This window comes from Hipposideros armiger, unplaced genomic scaffold (assembly GCF_001890085.2).
Source record: "Hipposideros armiger isolate ML-2016 unplaced genomic scaffold, ASM189008v1 scaffold_33, whole genome shotgun sequence".
Classification (NCBI taxonomy): Eukaryota; Metazoa; Chordata; class Mammalia; order Chiroptera; family Hipposideridae; genus Hipposideros; species Hipposideros armiger.
In genome coordinates, this window is record NW_017731383.1 from 4,795,911 (window position 1) to 4,816,572 (window position 20,662).

At 54.6% G+C, this 20,662-nt stretch overlaps 1 protein-coding gene across 3 annotated transcripts in view; it reads right to left on the reverse strand.

The window, feature by feature from the left end:
- Window positions 1–283: 283 nt before the first annotated feature.
- The window catches only part of CPLX2 (complexin 2), a 71,415-nt gene continuing 51,036 nt past the window's right edge, over window positions 284–20,662 (reverse strand). The window contains exons 1-4 of one of the 3 annotated variants that reach the window (XM_019637561.1): window positions 11,878–12,100; window positions 5,319–5,434; window positions 5,029–5,204; window positions 284–4,321 (exon numbers count right to left, since the gene is read on the reverse strand). In XM_019637561.1, coding sequence (XP_019493106.1) covers window positions 4,124–4,321; window positions 5,029–5,204; window positions 5,319–5,349 — 405 coding nt within the window. In that variant the 5' untranslated portion in view covers window positions 5,350–5,434; window positions 11,878–12,100 and the 3' untranslated portion in view covers window positions 284–4,123. Of the gene's footprint in view, window positions 4,322–5,028; window positions 5,205–5,318; window positions 5,435–11,645; window positions 11,730–11,877; window positions 12,101–20,662 lie in introns of those variants that run through there. The other 2 variants (XM_019637564.1, XM_019637562.1) reach the window with 2 other exon arrangements.

Sequence of the window (20,662 nt, forward strand, 5' to 3'; positions counted from 1 at the left end):
GTGTGGGTGGGGCGTTGCGGCCAGGCTGGACCACCAGCTCTGGGGGTTGTACAGTTGGCTTTGAATGGTGGGAGGTGAGTGGCCCTGAATCCCCAGGACCAGTCCTGATCCGACCTCAGTTGATTTCTGGGGTCATTTCCAGTGTCCCGGCCAGAAGTAAGAGTAAAACTGAAGGTTTTCTGGGGTCTCTTGAGCTCTGTGGGTCAGCCTCCCCCATCTCAGCTGGTACCCCGTGTAGCCCTGTTGGTGCCGACAGACAGAAGAGGACAGACAGACTGAGAGCTGCTGTACAAGGTCTTTTCTTGGTTGTCATGGTTGGTTTGGTACATCTTAGCATCTGCGTCATACAAAGGGGGAGCAACAGCCATGGCTTTTGGTCAGGTTCAGGGGGGCATGAGGGGGTGCCCCTCCCCTCCCCCAGGCACTGACACGTGTAAAGGAAGCAGAGCAACAAGGACACAGCACAGATGTGGGGAAAGGATCCCCGCGTGAGCAGGATGGTCGTCCTCACCTCGTCTCGCTAGGACCCCGCCCCGGGGCCAGCGTGAGCACCTCCCAGCTCTCCGCCGTGAAGAGGGTGGGCAATAGGAGCGAAGAGGGGAGCAGGGCAGGTGCGGGGAGGCGGTTCTCAGGCTTGGGAGACGTCCCTTCATCTGAGCCAGTCGGGCCCCCAGCCCCTGTGCGGTCAAGGGCTGCGGGACCCTGGAAGGACGGAGCAACTGGGTGGAGGGCATACGTGGCCCTGCCAGCTGGGTGCCAGGGTCTCTGGGGCTGGAGATCTGCCCCTGTTCACTCTAACCACTGGCCTTTGGGGCGGCTGCTTTGCCCATCAGCTGTCCCACCTGAGGGCCCTGGGCTGAAACACCTCTTTTCTTCATCTCTCTTTCTCCTTCTCCTTCCTCCTCTTCACTCTTTTATCTATCAATCTATCTATCAACACACACGCACACACGCACGCACGCACGCCCCAGGAAGGTCTCTTGACCTTGTCCTTGAGTTTGGAGGAGACCCTCCACAGCTTTGCTGGGAAGGACGTAGAGCGGAGAATTCCACATGTGGAAATCTAGGCCTGTCCCCAGTGCCCTGCGCGGGAGGTCCAGAGAGGCCCTGTCCCTTCTCTCTGGCAGCGACCTTCCTGGCACCCAGCCCGGCCATGGCCTTCCCCACATCGGGTGGTGCTTGCTCCCTTGCGTCTTGTTCCCTTCTCTCCATGTACGGAGATCATGCTTCCTATTCTCCTGGCTGGGTGATGTCTCCCATGTATGTTGTGTGTGTGCTGCATTCTGGGGTCTCTCCCTCCTCACCCCACTTCCCCAGTGCGTCATGCCCCCTCCCATCCAGCGGGCCATGCACACCTCCAGCCCCAGACATTCCATGTGGTTATCCTTCCCTTGCTAGAGCACCCCACACATACTTTGTCCCCCCACGGGTGTGTTGCACGTGACATCCTCTTTGGGCTGCACGTTAGCTTCTCTCCAGAGTCAGGTCTGTGGCAGGAATGACAGTCACCTTGTCCCCCTGGACCTAAGAGTGGTCACCTGGCAGTGGCTGGAGCCAGGTGTGCCCTCAGGCTGAAGTTCTCCCCTGTTCCCGCCTCCAGGCAGGCTCCCAGTCCTGCGCTCAGGAGCAGGCTGGAGGAGACTGGCGAGCCTAGGAAGTGTGCCAGATGAAGCCAGCCAGTCTGGAGGGCATTCTCATGTGGGAAAAGGCCTGAGCCTGCGCTGGGGACGCCCTCCGAGGGTCGGGGCTCCCTCAGGCCCACCAGGGCTAGCTTTCATGGTTATCCTCCCCTGCTCGTCGGCAGCTCCCAGGCCTTGGTCTCTGCTGCCCAGCGGCACTCTCTGCCCTGGCCCCACCTTCAAGGTCTGTGGGCCTGTCAAGGGAGAGAGCTTTCTGAACACTTGGGCTCCACCCCTGCCCTGGTGTGCCTCACATACAGGGTCTGGGGAGGCCCAGGTCCTTCCTGTCTCTGCTCCAGGGCTCCAGAGAGGACCATCCTGCCCAGGATAACTGACACAAACAGACAAGCAGACAACAGGGGTGCGGGGTGGCTCCCCATCACAGACACAGGCACAGACACAGGCCCCCTGGGGGGCAGGATGTGGGTGGGGGGGGGCGAGGGAAGGGGAAGCCCAGGGAGCTGGCGCTGCTGGGGCCCTGCTCCCCAGAGAAGGGACAGACCAGGGGACTTTTCTGGGTCCCTAAACATATGGATTGTTTTGTCTTGTCTTTAAAGTATTGCAGTCTAACTGATATGGCTTTAACTATTGGAAACGGACAGAGGAGACACATGTCTGTCTCTGAAATAAAAGCATAAATCCACTAACATGGAAAACCTGCAGAATGCAAACGGGCCAGTGGGGCAGGGGCTCAGGGTCAGGCAAGTCGCCCCCTCCCTGGCCCCTGCTTTTGGGGTAGGCCCTGGCTGGGACCCAGCATGGCTTCTTAGGGCACGACCTGGGTCTGTCCCAGTGGACTTCTGAGGACTCAGGCAGGAACCCCCAAGGACAGGAGGACTCTAGGCCAAGAACAAGGTCTCCTGTTGGATGTGACTGCTTGTGACCGATGGTCAGGGGATGAGAGGGGGCGTCTCACCCATGTTCTCTCCCCAACTCCTCATTCTGCACACAGCTACCTTTTCAGAGCCACACACGCACACAACAGCCTTAGAACATCTAGCAGCAATCTGAAACACACATTTCTGCAACATCTAACACACACCATCACTCCTGACATACGGGGTGTTTTGAAAATACAGGCAAATACAAGCTGACACCTGCAAACTCTAACACACATATGAGATGGCTAGCACACATAAGACACCAGCTCAACTCATACACACCACCTCAAACAAGCACACATACGGTCTCTAATACGGGGACGTGATGACTAACACACACACACACACACACACACACACACTCACACACACACTCACACTCTAACCAGACACCTATACATACAATCTCTGGACACACAATTGCTGATGCAGTCGCTGCCACGCATACTCAGGCATGCATGGACACACACTTTCCTCCCTCGTTTGCCCCATGGCCCCCCGGTTCTCATGCAACTGACTGAGCAGGAGGCCTTGAAAATTTGGGGCGGGAGGAACAAATGTCGGTCTCACATCCCAGAGGAGAGTTTGTTCTTGGCCAATGAGATGAATGGACAGATGCCTTCTGTCAAGTGGAGACTGGCTTCTCCCCAAAGGCTTGGGGCTTTGTCCGGGAAGGGTCCTCCAGGGGACCATCGGGTCCTGGAAGCACGTGGACAGGACAGGTGGGGAAGAAGAGTGGATGGGCATGGGGGCAGCCTGGCTGCACCAATGGGGAGGGGGGGGTCCCATGGCATGGGCCATCACTGCCCAATGGCTCCAAGTGTTTTCTAGGGGGCCTGGGCAGCCCCTTGGCTGGGCAGGCTGGGCCCAGACTGGCAGTGGGGCCCAGGACCCGAGTGGAGGGTGGGGGGAAAGGAGCTGCCTTAGTCTGGGCCCCTCCACAGATGAGTTCAAGTCCAAAGAGGGTCCACGTGGAGGGACTGGTTGGGCAGGGGCTACACCTTTTAGGGCAGGAGGTTTGGGGAGGGAAGGAGGGCCACAGCCTCCGGCCCAGAGTGCAGCAGGGCCCCTCAGGCTGGGCGCTCGCAGGGCAGGCTCACCCCGACTCCCCTCCACGGAGCCGGGCCACTCAGCGCCCCTGCCCTGACCTGGAGACCCCCGGGGGTCAGAGGCCCGAGGTCAGCATGCTGGGCAGGGCTGGAATGTGACATTACTTTGGCTGGCTGGGGACAGTGGTCCTCCTGGCAGTGGGGTGCGTGAAGGAATGTACAGGGGTTACCACACTAGCACAGACCTTAGGCGTCCGGAAGAGGCCCCCAGCGCTTCCCGCACTGGGTGTAATGCCTCCTGCTGGGGAAAAGCTGGTCTCCCTTTTTCAAGCAACTTGGGAGTGAGGTGGGGGCTGGATACCCTGGGATGAAGGGGGTGTGAGAGAGCCCCTGGCCAGGGAAGGGGGGCAGAGGCCAACGGAGGTTTTCCAGAACTGAAACTCAACTGAATAAACAGAAAAGAAAGAACCAAACAGGAAGAAAAGGAGCGGGCGGGGCCGGGGCGGGAGGACGGTTACTTCTTGAACATGTCCTGCAGCGGCCCGGGCAGGTACTTGAGCACCGTGTCCAGGATGCTCTCGTCCTCCTCCTCGTCCTCGTCCCCGCAGCCCGCAGGGATGGCCTTCTTGGGCCGCGTCAGGCTGCCCTCGCAGGGCTGCTCCAGGGCCGCCTTCTCCTCAGCCTCCTTCTCTTCTTTCTTCTTCAGCCCATACTGGGGGGGGGGGAGGAGACAAGCATGGAGAGAGCTGGTCCCGCGGGCACGGAGACTCGGCTGGGCAGCTCCTGAGCACCCCTGGCCTCAGTCCTCTCATCTGTAAAATGGAGCTAAGGACCCCTTGTAGCATTGAGCCTGTCGCCCTCAGTGGGTGCTCACTCGGTAAGAGGGAGACAACACATGGGGTTTCCTTTCAAATGAATACCTGCCCATAATAACTTCTCTGCTCTTTTGAAACCCCCCAAGATCCGAAAAGCAAAAGTTCTAGCATATATTTGTACCCAAATTTTGGTGACAAAACTTGACTTCACCTGATGGAAGGTTACTTTTAACCTTGATTTATTGCGGTGGTGTGACCCGCCGAGTGTTGGGCGGTTTGGCATATGGCGGCAGCCTCAGATCCGCTAGGTGCTCAGGGCGCTATAGTGCTTTTAAGAAACCCCCCAATTTTGGATTCCAAACGTATTTGGCCTCCAGGGTTTCGGGTAGGAGATCACAGCCTCGCAGCAGCAAGCATCAGGAGCATTTCCTACGTGCGTTCGTTATCTTATGCAATCCACATAGGCCCTTGAGGGAGGTGGTCCCGTGACACCCACTTTTCTGATGAGAAGTTTGAGGCACTGAGCGAGAGCTAGGTCTCGGGTCAGAGCTGGGACTGAGGGTTCGGGGACCCGCGGCCCCCCTGGGCCCCTGGCGGCGCTGACCTTGTCTCGGATCTGCTGCCGGACCTTCTCGCGCTCCGCCTCCATGCGCGCGTGCTTGGCCTTGCGCTCCTCCTCCTGCTGCCGCAGCGCCTCCTGCCGCTCCTCCTCCTTCTTCTGCGCGTCGGGGTCCTTCTCCTCCTCTCCCCCCAGCATCTTCCCCATGTCCTTGGTGGCCCCTGCACGGGAGGGGTCGGGAGGGAGAGGGCGGGGTCAGGGGCCTGTTCTGAGGCCCTCTTCCACCTGGGCGGGGACACCCGTTGAGAGTGAGGGGTGTGGGGCGCTCGCCTCACCTCCAAGGGCCTGCTTCATGACGAAGTCCATGCCTGTGACTGGTTAGTGCGCCCTCGCCCACAGCTGAGTTTGCATGCAGCGCCCCAGGCAGTCCTGTCTCCCGAGAGGTGCCAACCTGCAAAAAAGGAGTGAGGGGTCAGATGGGAGAGACCCCTGCACAGGCAGGGCGCTGGAGTTAGGCCGACAGCGACCTCGTCCTGGTTCAGGCACGGGGCCCCAGCAGTCCGAGGCCGAGCCCCAGTGCCCTGGTGCTGAGGGGGAGGAGATGGAAAGGGGCATTTCTTGAGCACTTGCTATGTGCCAGGCACGTCCATGCTGCCAAACGGCGTCTGGTCCGTGTTTTAAAACCATCTTGACCATATTGCTTGAATTTGTTTGAAGCCAGGATTCTTGGAAAGAGCCTGTAATTGGGACTCAGGCAGAGCAGGGTTCTAATGCCACCCTCCTTCCTTATTTGCCATGTGACTTTCATGCAAGTTTCTGAGGCCCCCTGAGCCCGTTTCCTCCTCTGTAAGACAGAAATGGCAGTGTCTCCCTTCCCGGAGCTACTGTGGCGCCTGGAGGGGATTCCAGCCTGGGCCATGGATCGACTCCTAGATGGAGTGAGCGTGTGCTCAGGGGCTGTAAAGAAACGAGAACAGCTAGCTCGGATGAACATATCCATTCTTCTGAAATTAGACAGATGGAGAAATAAATTATCTGTATTGCAGCATACATGTGAGTTTTGTGTTTTATAGCTTAATATTGATTGTTTTTTTGAATTACACATAGGGGGCTAGAGACACGATAATCTTCTCTGGGCTTAGAGCATTTAAGGTCCCAAGCACAGGGCACTTGTAAGCCCTCAGCTTATGGTAGTCTTCCTTGCCCTCTTCCTAAATCACCGAGTTTCAGTTTTTATTATCATCTTTATTATTATTTTGCCCCAGAAGATTTTCTTCAAATAAAATCTTAATGGGAACCTCAATATGCCAAGTATGTAAAAATGGAACTATTCCAGTGGGGAGGGGGTGGGAGGCGGGAGGGCTCGGAGCCTCCCTCCACCCTTGGCCTCCTTCTTACGCCATTTCCTCCACATCCCTGAGAACTTGAACCCTGGCTCTAATTCACAGATTTCATTTTTATTATAATCATTCAGTTTCACTGATTCTTAAGCCACCACAAGTTCCCTTTTGGGTGTGGATGGGACATCTGTGAGCTGTCCAAAATTTCCAGGTTGTCTCCCTGAGATCTTTCATCCCACACAGCTTTGGGGTCTTTATGATTTGCCAGGAGGAAAAAGGTATCCTGGGAAATGGTGGCAGAGAAGCCAGGCTGGATATTGCAACCAGGCTGAGTTCAAGGTCACTGGCTGTTTGTTGATGATAGATTTTCCTCATTTCTTTAAAACTGGAAATTATATCGACCGACTGTGATCTTTCCATAAAATGGGGCCTGACAGTTTATTTGAGGATGTCTACACGGTCAGACCCCCTGATGAGTTGTTTTGAGGAGAGACAGTCATGATGGGGTAGAAAAAAGTCCCCAGGGCCTTGCATGAGGTTCGAAATCCTGGCTCCAGCACTCATTGGCTCCCTGGGAAAGCTTCAGTTTGTTCCCTACGAAACGGGAACATATTAAGGCTACCTGTTTACTGACATCTGAAGAAGAGAAGATACTGGTCAAGTGCCTGGTGTGTAGCAGGAGCTCATTAATACCAGCCGTTGCCGATTGCATATTGATGAGGACACGCCAAAATGGAACATTTCCAGGAACCGCAGGAGAACCCACCCTGACCCAGAATTCTGAGTTTGAAGGCTGCTCAGCTCAGTCCATCAAGATGTTTTCATTTGATTAAAAACCTTGTAAAGAGACAGCATCTCTAGGAACAGGACAAGAACCACTTAAACACTGAATGAGCTGGGGAACTCTTGGGTTCCTCCTCGGTGTTCACGTGCAGCTCAAGGAATTGCCGGGAGGTGCTGGGAGGGTGGGGTGCAGGGCTCTCATTTGAGATGTTGCAGATTGGTGGGCAGGGCACGTGGGGCTGAGTTCCAGCCTCATCCCTAACTTGCTGCTCTGGCAAGTCTCCCCTGGATCAGGCGATCCTCCTGGGCCCTTTCCCCGGCGCTTTTGTTGGAGCAGTTCTGTAGCATTTGAACAGCTGGCCACCCCACTGTACCCCAAAGCTCTCTCCTGGCTCTGCGCCTCTGTCCTTTCCTCTCCCCTGTCTCTGGCTGCTCTCTCTCTCTGCTTCTCCCTTCTCTTCCCTCCAGGCTCTCTCCTCTTTCTCTCTCTCTCCTTTGCCGACTCCTCTTTCTCCTGTTTCTTCAGTGGTCATCTTCCCAGGCCTCTGACCTCGGCCCCTGCCGCTTCTCGCTCTCGAACCTTTCCCTGGGGAACAGTCATCCTTGAAAGGGGCTTTGGTGACCACTGACACTGATGACGCCTACGTGTGTGTGGGCTCCAGACCCTTGTATTTATTCCTCTAACAAGTGATGCTCAAGGGCTGAGTCTTCTTGATGCTTGTGTCCCTGTCGCTCTAGGGTGGCCACTACTCCAGGCCTGCTGGGAGTATCTAGACAAGCTTCCTGGACCCACTCCCGGCATGGCCCTCTCAGCTGGTAAGCAATTTCTTGTTCGCCCTATCAAGGACCTCCTAACCAATTTCTCAGGGCCCAACAAACTCCTCCCCCAATCCCCACAGCAGGGGACTTTCCACCCCCTTCATGTAGCATAGAGCTCTGGGGTCAGGCATACCTGACTCAGATCCTCAACCTGCTGCTTTTTACCTGCATGGTAGTGCGTAATTGACTTAACCTCTCTGGGTCTCGGTCTTCTTTATAAAGTGAGGATTGTAATACCACCTTGAAGGGTTAGAAATAACCTATGGAATGTTTTTGGTACATGATGGGGGCTCGGTAGATGGTGGCTGTTATCATTATCAGAACTATGAGTGGCGGCTGTTGTGAGCTCCTGTGACCTCCCCTCCTCCTGGCTCCCGCCGAAGCCGACCCGGCTGCCCTGGCTCCAGATTCTCTTACCGAGTACCTACCTCCTCCTCATCCACTCATCACTCCCTCTTCTCCATGCGTCTCTTTTATCCCCCTCCTTCTCCAGCTCTCGCCCAGAGCCCCACCTTTCCCTTAGTCTCTGCCCTCTGACTTCATGGCACCTTGGGGGCTGCACTCCTTCACTTCCCAGTCAAGCCCTACGGCTCTGTGAGATCAGAGATTTGCTGCCTCTGCACTGTCACCAAAACTGCCTCAGTCAGAGTTGCCAGAGGCCTCCGAAATGTCAGACCCAGGAGTGTTCTCACAGCCCCTCTCCTCCCCCATTCCCCTGTAGCATCAGAGGCTGACGATGAGCCCCCCGCCCCTGCCCCCACGTTTTTTTCTGCCTTCTTCTGAACCTCCTGAATTCCATGACACAGCACTCCTGTGGTCTTCATCCTATTAGACAGGTCTCACTCTCCTTTGCTGGCTCCTTTCCTTTAAAATGTAGCTTTTCCTTAAGCAGTGTCTCCCCCTCCGCCCCCTCCCACTAACCCCTCCCTCCTCCTCTGTCTCCCTTGGGAATCTCGCCTCCCCTTATTGGCTTATGCCCTTCTTTAGCCACAGATTGATCTCTCTCTTTCTCTCTCCCTCTATCTCTTTCTCCCTCCTCCCTCTATCCACTCTTTCCCCAAACCTCCACATTTAACTCTCTGTTGGATATTGTCACATGGATAAACTCAATTTGACCTGTCCAAGGATCAGTCTCATCCATGCCTCCCTCACCCAACTATCTATTCCTGCAGCATGCCTTGAATTTTCGCCTCTACTGAAAATTCCAAAATCAGTGAGTTCTTCATTCACTCACTCACTCACTCACGCATTCTCTCTGCAAATGTTCTTTAGAACCTCTTCTCTGCCAGGCATTGTTCTGGTGCTGAGGCTGAGGCTGTGGCCGAGCACGAGGGAGTGCCAGCATTCAGTGAGTTGGGGAGGCAAACACTGGACAAAGGCCACAGGAGGACCTGGTGAGCTACAGTCGGGGTGGGGGCTAAGGGAGAGGTCTGGAGCCTGCGACTTCACAGCGCTGTCTGTGTCCACACCCTCCTCTCCTGTGGCTGTTAATAATGCCTCAGTTCGGGCCTCAAGGTTCTGGATTGGTGCCTAGCCTTAAACTCTGTCCCTCCCCCAGCTCCCATCCATCCTCACATGGCCGTCCGATTAATCTTCCTAAAGGGCAGACCTGCTCATGCAAACACTCCCTGCAATGGCTCCACGTGGCCTTGTCAATCCGACCCGAGTCCTTGTGCTGACCTTCAAGTCCTCCCCTGCCTAGCACCTGCCTGCCTGGCTCTTCATTTCCCACTCCTTGTATGTGGCTCTGCCTCAGCTGGACCCCAGCACATTTTCTTTCCAAGCCTCTGGGCATTTGTTCATGCTGTTTCCACAGCCTGGAAACCTCTTAACCTCATGTCTGCCAGTTCAAATCCTGGCTCTGCTACTTATTAAGTGACCTTGAGCAAGTGACTTCATCTTTTCTTATCTGTAAAATGGAGACAATAATGCCTATGCCCAAGGTGTGTTGCAAGCATTAAATGAGATAATGCAAATAAAAATGCTCAGCTCGGTTTTTGGTACATAGTAGTCGCTCCATGTTAGCTTCATCATCGTCATCATTATCAGTAGCAGCAGGAGCAGTATTAACTCTGAAAGATCCCTCCATGAGATTCCCCATGTCCTCTCGATGAGATGTGATGGTGTCTTTCTCTTCTGAGACCCACGGTGTTCCCTAGGGCAGCCTCGCCTACCTCCAGCTCGCGCTTTCTGTCCAGTGTTGTTTTTCTCTTCTCAGTCCCTCTGAGCTCCGCCCAGGGAGGGCCTGTCTCTTGTGCCTTTCCCCTATCCCCGAGTCCTGGAGGCTCCTGGTTCATGGTGGAGCCTCAGGGTGTAAGCTGGGTTGAATTTAATGTTGTGTCAGCGAGTATGTGAGAATGTATGCGTTCAAAGTGGGACCCTGCATTCTAACTATGAACTTAGGCGTCGTGTGAGTCTCCGTGAGCGTGTGTGCAGGCGTGTGTGTAGACGTTGTGCCATATGCCTGTGCCGAGTGCCAAGGTCCCCAGGTTGCTTGCAGTTGAGGATTTTAGCTAGACCGCCAGGAGGCGCTCCTCAGTGGTGCTGCGGGCAGCTTTGGTTTATCCCGGCACGGGAAGGGTGGTGGTGGTGGCGGTGGTGGGGGTGCTCGGCGGTGGGGAGGGGAGAGAGGAAGGGGGTGGGGAGGGCTGCTGCCGCAGCACCAGGTTTCCTTGCTTTCAGCACGCCCTGGACACAGGACACGTCTTCAGCTCCCCCTCCCTGACTGCCTCAGCCCGTCCCACCCCTGAAGGCAGCGCAGGCACCTCAGGCTCTGCCGTCTGAGCCCCAGGCCAGTTTCGGAACTGGACCCCTGCCATCTGACATGCTGGCTCGGACACCTGCAGTGTTTTTGTCCTTGTGGTTGTTTTTCTGCTTTTTATGACTCAAGTCCGAGCTATATCCACTGCAACTCAACCCAACACTCATTTGCTTTTTGCATGCGATCCTACACTAATTGCTGTGGCAGAGACAGGGGATGTCCCTTCATCCCCACCCCCACCTCACGCCCCTGGAAGGGAGGAGGAGCACTGGGGGAGGGGAAGGGGCAGTAGAAAATGGAAGGGAGTTGGGAACCGCCTTCCGCAGAGTAGAAGTGGGGGGGGGGTGCTTTGCGTTCCCCAGCCGAAGAGGGGACAGGAACCCTGGCGCCCCTCTCTGGGACCACCACAGAGACCAACACGCCCCGAGCTCTCTCGGTTGGCCACTGAGCGTGCCCCTCCCCCCAGCACATAGCTCCAACCTCAAGACCCAGCCCGGTCTCAAACTTTGCCGGAGGGGGGGGGGCAAAGTAGGGCGTCCAGGGCATCCAAGAGATCATTCCTAATGGCCCCAGGCAGCAGGCTGTGCAGCCTAAACTGCGCCTTCTCCTCCGAGGACAAATACTCCCCTTGGCCCCCCGCTCCCCCTCCCACCGCCCTCTGACTCACTCCGGGAGCCCGAACTGTACCCCTCGGGAGCAGCTCCCTCCTCCAGGGCCAAGAAGGCCCTGGCAAGCTCCGGGTTAACCACAGCCTGAAGTAGCTTAGACCGACGGCCCCCACCTCCACCCCCACGAGCTCGAAGTTGTTCTCTGGGTTCAGACTTGAGCCTCCCGCTGCCCTCGGGGCGGTCCTGGCGCCCCAGGAGCAGTGCTGTTTCAGGCTTCTGCTCCGGGGGCCTCCGGCTCCAAGGCCCGCTCCTCGTTCCCAGTTTGCCCGCCTTCCCTCTCTGCCTGCTCACTTCGCATTCCCGGGGAGCTGTCCTTTCAGCACCTCGGCCAGCGCGCCTGGGATGGTGTGCCAGCTGCTCGCTGCCTCGCAGCCTCCCCTTCTGGCTCCCGCAGTCCTGGGGAGCTGTCCCCCGAAAGCCATACTCCCCAGCTTCCCCAGCTGCCCTGCGGCCTTGGGGTGAGAGCCGGGACCCTGTTGCCCACAGCCGGGCTCCGCCCTCCCGGCCCGCGACCAGCACCGACCTGGCGGTCCCTGCAACAGTCTGAGCCACTGCAGGGCTCCAGCCGGATTCAGCGAGGTGGTTCCCTTTGGCTACTCCAGCTCCCGCCGCCGCCTCGTGCAACTCCGCCAGGCGAGCTGGGGCCCCGGCTGCTGCCGGAGGCGCCCTCCAATCACGCCCCTCAGCCAGGCCCTGACGTGCTACCGCTCCCCTTCCAGATGGGAAATTCAAATGTCTCTCTCTCTCTCCCTCTCTCCCGCTCTTTCTCTCTCCCTCCCTCTCTCCCCTCTCTTCCTCCTCCCCACCACCCCCTCCCTCTCCCATTCTCCCTCCACTCCCCTTCATCCTTCACCTTTCCCTGTCACCCTCTTCCTCACAGACACTCCTGCCAACCGCTCGCTGCCGCCTGTCCTGGCCACAGCTCTTCGGACTACACGCTTGCTGCTTCCATGCACTGAGGGGCAGTGGGGACCCAGGGATGGAGGGGGGTTCTTTAATGCAGAACTCCAGGGTCGCCTGCGCAGCAAAACCCTCCTTGATTCCTCCAGGGGAATTGGTCACACTTCTCAGGGTTCCCACCACCCGACACACACCCCTGTTTCAGGGGCCTTTCGTGCCTCTTGCCTGGGAGCTCCCAGGGGACAGGACCACCATCACATCTTTGCACCCCCTCAGCATAGTGTCTCCCCACCTGAGTACTCAAGAAATATTGACGAATGGCATGGGTGAGGCCCCCACAGGGGCTAAGGAATTTTCTATGTGGCCCTGGAGCGGGGAGACTGCTGCAGAATTGCAGTGGACTTCAGGCCAGCCCAGTCCCTTCTAGATCTACAGTTCTGTGAAGAAGGAGCAATGCTTGGGCAAACTGGATCCTAGATGGTCATTTCTTCCTGCCCGGTGCCCAAGGAAGGAAAGGGAACTCCAGGCGCAGGGCAGCACCTGCCCTTGTCCCAGCCTTTCCTCTTCCTCTCACGCCCCCCCCCCTTTTTTTTTGTTTTATATTTCTCTTGTAATGAGCTTTTCCATTCTGCCTGCCATCTTTTGGCTCTAAAATGCTTCCTTTAATCCAGCCCAATGTGTAGGAAAATGGCTCCGGGGAGGAGGGGCCTCACACCAGGATGTTAAAAGATATGCAGGAGTTCGTGCATCAATCAGGGTTATGTCAGTGGAGATGACTTCTGCTTCTGTAAGGGAATGGCTTCCTTCCCAGAAGGGAGTGGCAAGAACTGCAGAAGGGCAGGATCTGGGAGACGAAGGAGCCATGATTTTGTTCCAACAAAGCGGGGGGGCTACTCCTTTACATATGTTCACAGCAGAAACCTCAAAGCGGCGGGGTAAACCGCCCCCCACCACAGTCAGAGGCCATCGGTGGACCCACCCACCTCACCTGGAGGGTCACCCTCTGAAGCTCATGTCTTCCTCTCCTCACAGCCTGTGGGGCTGGAATAGAGAAGGCCCTTGCTTTGCTTCTGAGTTCCCTGCTTAGTGCTGTGTGGGGCCACCAGCATCCTCATGGTTTATTTTTCTTCCCTTTCCCATGGCAGACACTAATGGAGGGGGACAGAGGGGGGCTGTTTGGTTAGAATAACTTAGACTTGGCACTAGTGCCTGAGGGGAGTTCTGGGCAGGGAGAGCTGACATCATGCCATTTTGAGAGTGGCCGTTCTCTCCCCTCCTCCTTCCTCTGTCCCTTTCCTTCTAGAACAGAAGCTCAGAGAATGGGACCTGGCTGGTAGTTACAGTTGGGGTTTTTCCACAACGGCCATTGCTTTTGACATGGACGTTGACCAAGCTGGACTAAAAACCCAACTTACTCTCTAGAAAAAGACTGAGCTTCGTTCTGAGCACCACCCTTTAAAATGGAATTTAATAAGCTCGAGTGTGTTTAGTAGTGGAGGGGATGGTTTGGTGGTGGGCATCTGGACAACAGGTCAAATGAGGGAAGTCTGAAGGATTTGAGAATGTCTCACCTGGAGGAGAGAATGCTGAAGGGGGACAAGCCCTGGAGGGGCTGGTGAGTCTTGCTCAGTTTGTGATTCTAGCTTTTAGCTTGGTGCCTGGCAAAGTAGTTCCTCAGAAAATGCTTGTTGGATGAATAAATGTCGGTTGCAAGGGAAGAGGAGTGTGACTGTTTCCACTGGTGCTGAAGACAGAATCAGGGCATTGGGGAAAAGGGAATTGGGTGGGGGGCAGACAAAATCTCTAAGAACTGTCTACCAATTGAAGCTGTCCAGCCATAATATGAACTGCCTCCTGTGAGGTGGTGAGTTCCCCATCCCTGGAAGATGGCAGTTGGGTGGCAGGTGACAGCTAAAGCCCCCCTTGAGCCCAAGCTTCTGTAGAAACTGCCTGAGCTGCCGTGAATCATGTCTAGCTGCAGAAAATCTTACCGGTGAATCAAAGGACAGCTCAGTCAAGTTTTGGTGGCTTCATCCTGTTGCATGATTAGGGGTAAATCATGACACTTTAGCTATCGGTGCTTCCAATATTGGTGCTTCCAGAAAAGATGGTGGAGAGATGAGTACTTGCTCCTTGTTCAGTGTTACTAGTCTAGACATCGTTCCCAAATGCTCTATTATCACTGCAGAAAAGTTGCGAAATATTATAAGCATTTCCTAGTGATTATAATACTACTAATCATAGCAACCATCGGGCCCCCATTATGTCTCAGGCGCTCACTTTGGTGCTTTGCATAAATTACATCTCGCTTTCAGTTCACACAAACTCCTATTATCAAAATGGGGAAGCCGAGGACCAGGGACACACAGTGAGCCTTGGGCAGAGCCAGGATGCCAGCCCGGGCCTGCCTGACACCAGGCTCCTCTCTTGGCACATCCCACAGCCTATGGAAATGTCACTTTTGCTCTGCAGATATTTTTTTACATTGACATTTCCTTATTTTCCAGTTTCTCACTTAAAAAAAAAAAAAAAGGAATTCACGCCCAGGCCGGGGTCCTCATGTCATGTGGTTGTTAGCGTTTCCTTCAGTCCCCTGCCTCTCTGACTCGGCCTCTCATCCAGCGTCTGTGAGTGTCTCCCCCAGCCCCAGCCTTCGGTCCTGCAGAGCCTGCTCGGTGAACAGCTTCTCAGGGTCACCTGGTAGAATAGGAATGTGGGCCTGCTTAAGGTCTTACCCTGGCTGGGGCTTCATTTCCACTGGTGTGGATGAGCCCTGTGGGCTGAGGCAAGGGGCCAGGTCTGAACAGGTTTTTACAATGACATGTGTACGCCTTGAATGTTCACTAGGAAGCCAGTCAAGAGAGCCGACGTCAGTGCTTTGTGTGGGGGTCGAGGAATAGTGTCTGATGGACAACAACTGCCACAGGCCGTAAATGTGGTGATCAGTGAGAATGGCCCGTGTCCAAAGGCCAGCTGACTTCTTCCCCGCGATTTGCCTCAGTCCAAAAGGCACTCAGGGTGCCATGCCGGAAGTGAGGAAGTGCAGGCCACCAGCCCTAATCTGGGGCCTCCTGGCTGGGCCTGACCTCAGCTGACAGAGGGGGTGGCGGGTCCAGGGAGACTCTGCAGGCTCCATCCTGCTACTCTAGCTTGAGCCTGGAGGGGCAGACTTGGTCTTGGCTTGAAGGGATGGCCATGTGCCAGAGGCAGGAACAGAACTGTGGGGGTGGGCTGGAGGCCTCCCGGCTCATCTGATGAGAGGCTCCCCTCTTGTCACCAATAATGGCCAGAGTGCCATCACTGTCAGGGTGTGAGGTCAGGGCCCCAGCCTGTCTCCTTCAACATGGGATGACAGTGTGAAGACAAACCTGCTGGTTTGCAATGGTGCATTTGCGTGTGTGCCCACCACAGTGGGACCGTGCAGGAAGTGGGCAGCCTCCATGTGGAGGGAAACGTGTGCTGCTAGGGCAGGTGTGGGTCTACCACCGTGTGACTCTGAGAGTGTTCCTCCTGATATGAAGTGACCGGTGTGCGTGTAGCATCAGTGTGTGGTAGTGGGGAGTTAAGTGGGTCATTACAGTGGACTATGGCAATGGCCTTGTGTGATGGTTCGGGTGTAAGACAAGGGTGCCATGTACAGCTGTGCAGGTTGTCCCCTGTGCAGCCACAGATGGTGGCATTTATATAGACTGTGCCAGATGCAAAGCCTCTGGGGACATGTCACCATTTCTGTGTAATGGTGTAAGTCTAACTACTGTTGTCTACAAGAGATGGCATAGATGATAGGGTGTTACCATTAGTATAAAATGGTGCCACTGTTGGTGGTAAGTGTGCAGATGTAAGTGTGTCACAATGCACTGGCATTTGTGTCATTGTCATTGTGTGGGGCAGAAGGGTGTAGACGTGCAGCCAGGAGCGTGTCATCACCTCTGTATAGGCATGCAGGCTAAATGTGTCAGTGAGAGTTCCATCCTCCCCGCACCACACAGGCCTCGGTGCCCCACCTGGCAAGCTGTAGAAATCTTGGATTCTCTTGTCTCCACTTTTGTTTCTCAGGAAGAGGGCCCTGGGTTCCCCATCTAAACCCCGACTCATTGGTGGTCCGTGGAGTGTGTGGGGGAACTCCCTGAGGAGCCCCTCTCATCTCAGAGCCCCGCCTCAGCCCAGCATCCACCCACCAGCTCCTCAGAGGTCTTCTGCCACCTTCACCCTGTCCCCACCCTCCCAGATCCAGGCACTCATTAGCATGTCAGTGCAGTCCTCTGCCAGCCCACACCAGGTACCACAGGGTACCCCCATACAGTCAGCTCCCTCTTCTCTTGAGCTTTCCCAGAATCTTATATTTTCATATCTGCCACACCAGTCTGCAGATCCCCACCATCTGCCATAAGAGGGGTGTTTTGGTGAAAAATTCTTCCTCCCTTACTCTGGTTCTTTTTCGAGCTCTCTGCTGTGAGTTGTCCCCCCTCCTCTAACTCTCTGGGCAGTGTGCTTGGACCTCCCTGTCCATCAGGAATTCTTCACAATGACCCGAGGCTCATGTCACCCCAGAGCCCCGCAGCACACCCCGCCAAGCCGCCTCATTTGAGTCCTAGCACTGGGCTTGTTCAGGCACAATTCCTGCAGCATCAAAGTTTGTTCTGTGCTCTCAGGAGGTCCCCCTTCCAGAAAGTTCCTCCACCCTGATGGCACTTGGTCCCTTATCCTCTCCCTATGGGAAACCCATGCTCAGAAAGATAGTCTTTACACCTTAGAATCCTCCCCTAAGGCACATGGAAACAGAGTAACAGAGTTCCAAACTACTGGAATCATAAGCAAAAGGCCATTTTTAGAATTATATTTAGAATCATAGAGTCCACCATGACAGGCTTTCTAAACAGTATATGTCCAAGTCGCCCACTTCTGCTCAGAACCACTGTGTTGGGAGATTTGTTAGAAAATGGCAGATCCTTGGGCCTCATCCCACAGGGACTGACCCACAGTCTCAGAGGTGGGAGCCCAGGAATTCGTACTGGTTACCAAGTCCCGAGGTATTTTTGATACACCCACTAATTGGAAGCCCTTGAATCAATAGAATCTGAGAATCATATGATTTGGGGCCCTTCTCTTATAGGAAAAAGCACCGAATCATGGAATCATAGACTATTTTACGTTTAATAGAAGCTTAGATTTACTAATTACACACATTCACTCACAACTTGAGAATCTTAAATTCTATGAATCTTAACGTCTAGACCTAGACCTGGAGTGTGATTTGGTTCCTGTTCTCAGAGGAGTCTTTCTTTTTCAGCCTCACCGCTTCTTTTTTTTTTGGAATGGGAGACTTTTTCCCCTGTCCTTTGCAGTGCTGCCTCCATGGTGTCGCCTACATTTGTGAAGATCAATGTTCCTTCCATCTTGGTGCAAAGGCAGCGGCAGACCCCCTGCCTTTATGGAGTGAGTGAGCCGGAAATGACTTCTCGTTTCCAGTTAGGACCGGCACACTCAGGCCCACAAAACAGATCTGTCTCTTTGATAAAACGAATCTGAGGGACATTATTACTGTTTCACTAAAGCAGGCATATCTGAGGGACGTGGACAACAGAGGTTAATAAGCTCTGGAGCTGCTGGTCAAGGAAATGAAAGAGAGAGCGAGCGAGCGAGCGAGCGAGCGGGTGCTGGGCGGGGCGAGCAGAGCTCCGCCTGGGAGACTGACCGGCAGGCACGCACCTGTGTGTTTGTGTGGGGAGGACTGGTGTGACAGAGGAGAGGAAACATGCATAAAAAGTCAGCAATGAAAAAGCACCTTCCTAGTCATCTAACCCAGTGCCCTCAATTTACACATGTTGAAACAGAGGCTCAGAAAGGGGAAGGAAGTTTCTCAACACCACGCAGCAAGTTCATGGCACTCCTAACTCCTAGGAAAATGTTCCTTTCCAGTGACAGCACCGTATTTCTTAAAACACCTCCAGTGGGCCAAGCAAGCATGGTTCTAGGGCTGCTCCAGATGTCAGCCCTTTCAGCGGCATGGCAACCTTATGTGGGAGGTGTTTTCCACTCAATTATTCATTTGTCAGACGCGTATGGACAGCCCGTGACACGCCAGGCAGCCTCTGAGGCAGACAGAGATGTATAAGAAGCTGCGGAGTTTCTCTTCCCCTTTTTATGTCACAGCGAGGGATGCAAATACTCCACAGAGAAATAACACATGGACCAATTCACACGCTCAAGAGAATCCTTTCCCGTCGGAGCCTCTGATTGGAAGCACTTAGAAGTGAGTGGGGGAGAGATGCCCACAAACAGTGGCCGATGATACAATACACTAAATGCCGTCCTGGTGAAGAGGCAGCTCTGAGGAGGAGAGGCAAACACACACAGCTTGCAGGCCAGATGGGACTGGGAGCTGAAAGCAGAGAAGGTCCAAGGTGGCCGGCTCCGGGCTGTCCAGGTCAGCTCAGAGGCGCAGCGGAGGAGACAGCGCTGGGCTCCAGCAGAGAGACATGAGTTACATCTCAGCAGCCCTCTGCGCCGTCCAGACTGGGTGGCTTTTTTCGGAGACAGTTTCCTCTTCGTGGAGATGAGGGGATGGTCCTGACCTCCCAGGGCGATTGTGAGGCTCAGACAGAATAATGTTTAGGGAAGAGAGGAGAGGCCTTGGTTCCCTTTCCCTCTGGCACCTGAGCCAGGCAGGGATTTCTTCTGGAGTTTGGGGCAGTGGGACCATTAGACAAAGGGCCCTTTGTGATCTTCAGCAGGGAGGTGTTTCTTCTCCTTCACCCCTTCTTTGGGCTCCCTCCCTTCCTTTCCAGCACACAAGGATCTGGGCTATTGTGTTCCCAAATGGAAATGGCCTGAAGGAAGTCAGGAGGGGGCTTACCTTCAGGCCAAAGAACAGGAGGAATTTTCCACCCACAAATCTAAAAATGGCTGCTCTGTGTCACTCAACCTCCAGTTGTCTCTTTCTGGCAGAAACCCAAAATAATACAAAACCACCTTTTATTTGGCAAACAAACAAGGGGTTGGAGAGGTCTTGGGAAGATGAAGCCAGGGAAAAGCTTACAGGGCTGGAGAGGAAAGTGTTTTCATTTACTGAGCCCCTCGCTATAGTGGGTGGTTTATAATCTTTATTTGACTTAATCCCCACAGCGGTGCCTCCCTCACGTGAAAAGTCATCACCTCCACTTTATGTTCAGACTCAGAGAGGTTAGGCACCTTGTCCAGGGCAACACAGCAGAGAAACAGTGGCATTGGTATTTGACCTTGGTGGCCTCTACAGGTGGCCACATTTCCAGAGGGGGATTAGGTGGGTTTCTGAAAGCTGAGACTGGGTCTGCAGCTTCGGGGCAACTGGTCTCAGAGTTTAGGTGACCCTGCTAAGGGCACTTACATGCGGACCTTGCTACAGGCTGGTCCTGCACAGGGCTGGGTGATAAAAAATAATGGGGTCTGTAGGCTAGGGCCCTGGGACGATGCTCTAGGATTTAAATAAGAAATGCCTTCTATGGCAGCCTTTGATTGCTTCGGCTCAGTTTGGCTCAGCCTGGCTCTTAACACCAGCTCTCTAACCATCGCGCCTGCCTCTGTTCTTGCCTTTAGACTGACCTTCTAACTGGCTTCCTAATCAGTAGGAGAGTCCTAGCTTTCTAAACACCAGCCTGATGGCATCATTCCCCTCCTTAAACCATGGGGAGGTCACAGCCTATTTGGCCACCTAGCATCCACTCCTCCCTTGTGTGGCGTCAGCTTTGGAGGAGCCTATGTACTTATTTCATTTGAACCCCTGGGTGGATCACATAATCTGGGCTATGCCAATGGGCACATGCGGTCCCCTGGGCCCTGGATTAGTTCAGAGGCAGGCATGGGACCCGAGTCAGACTCAATCCTGGGACTTGTACTTGAGCTAAGGAAAATGGACTCTCCTTTTAGCTCCACTGTGATATGAATGGGGGTTCCCAGGAGCTGCCACATGGAGTCTCAGAATAGGAACCAGCTCAGAGCCAGCAGAGCCAAGAAAAGGAGAGCGAGACGCCCTGGCTTGGTGACATTGTTGGCACCTGGATCAAGCTGTGCCTGCAGCTCTCCCAGGTTTTGTCATTCTTATGAGCCAATCACCACCCCTCCTCTTTTCTTCTTGTTAAAGCTATTTTAAGCTGTTTTTTTCTTTCACTTGCAACCAAAAGGAGCTTAGCTGATACAAAAATCCTTTACTGTCTTCCCACTGCCTTCAGGAGAAAGCCCAAACCCTTTAAATTGCCGTCAGGGCCCCCCATGGTCAGACCCTGTTCCATTAGTAGCCACTTGTGCTCCCTGTCTGTCACTCCTAGGCGTGGTCACCTGGCATTGCTGAGCCTGTGTCCATGCTGTTTGCTCCTGAACGAATGGCCTTGTCTGCTCTGTGCACTTGACAAGCTTTTACTTGGACCACCAGG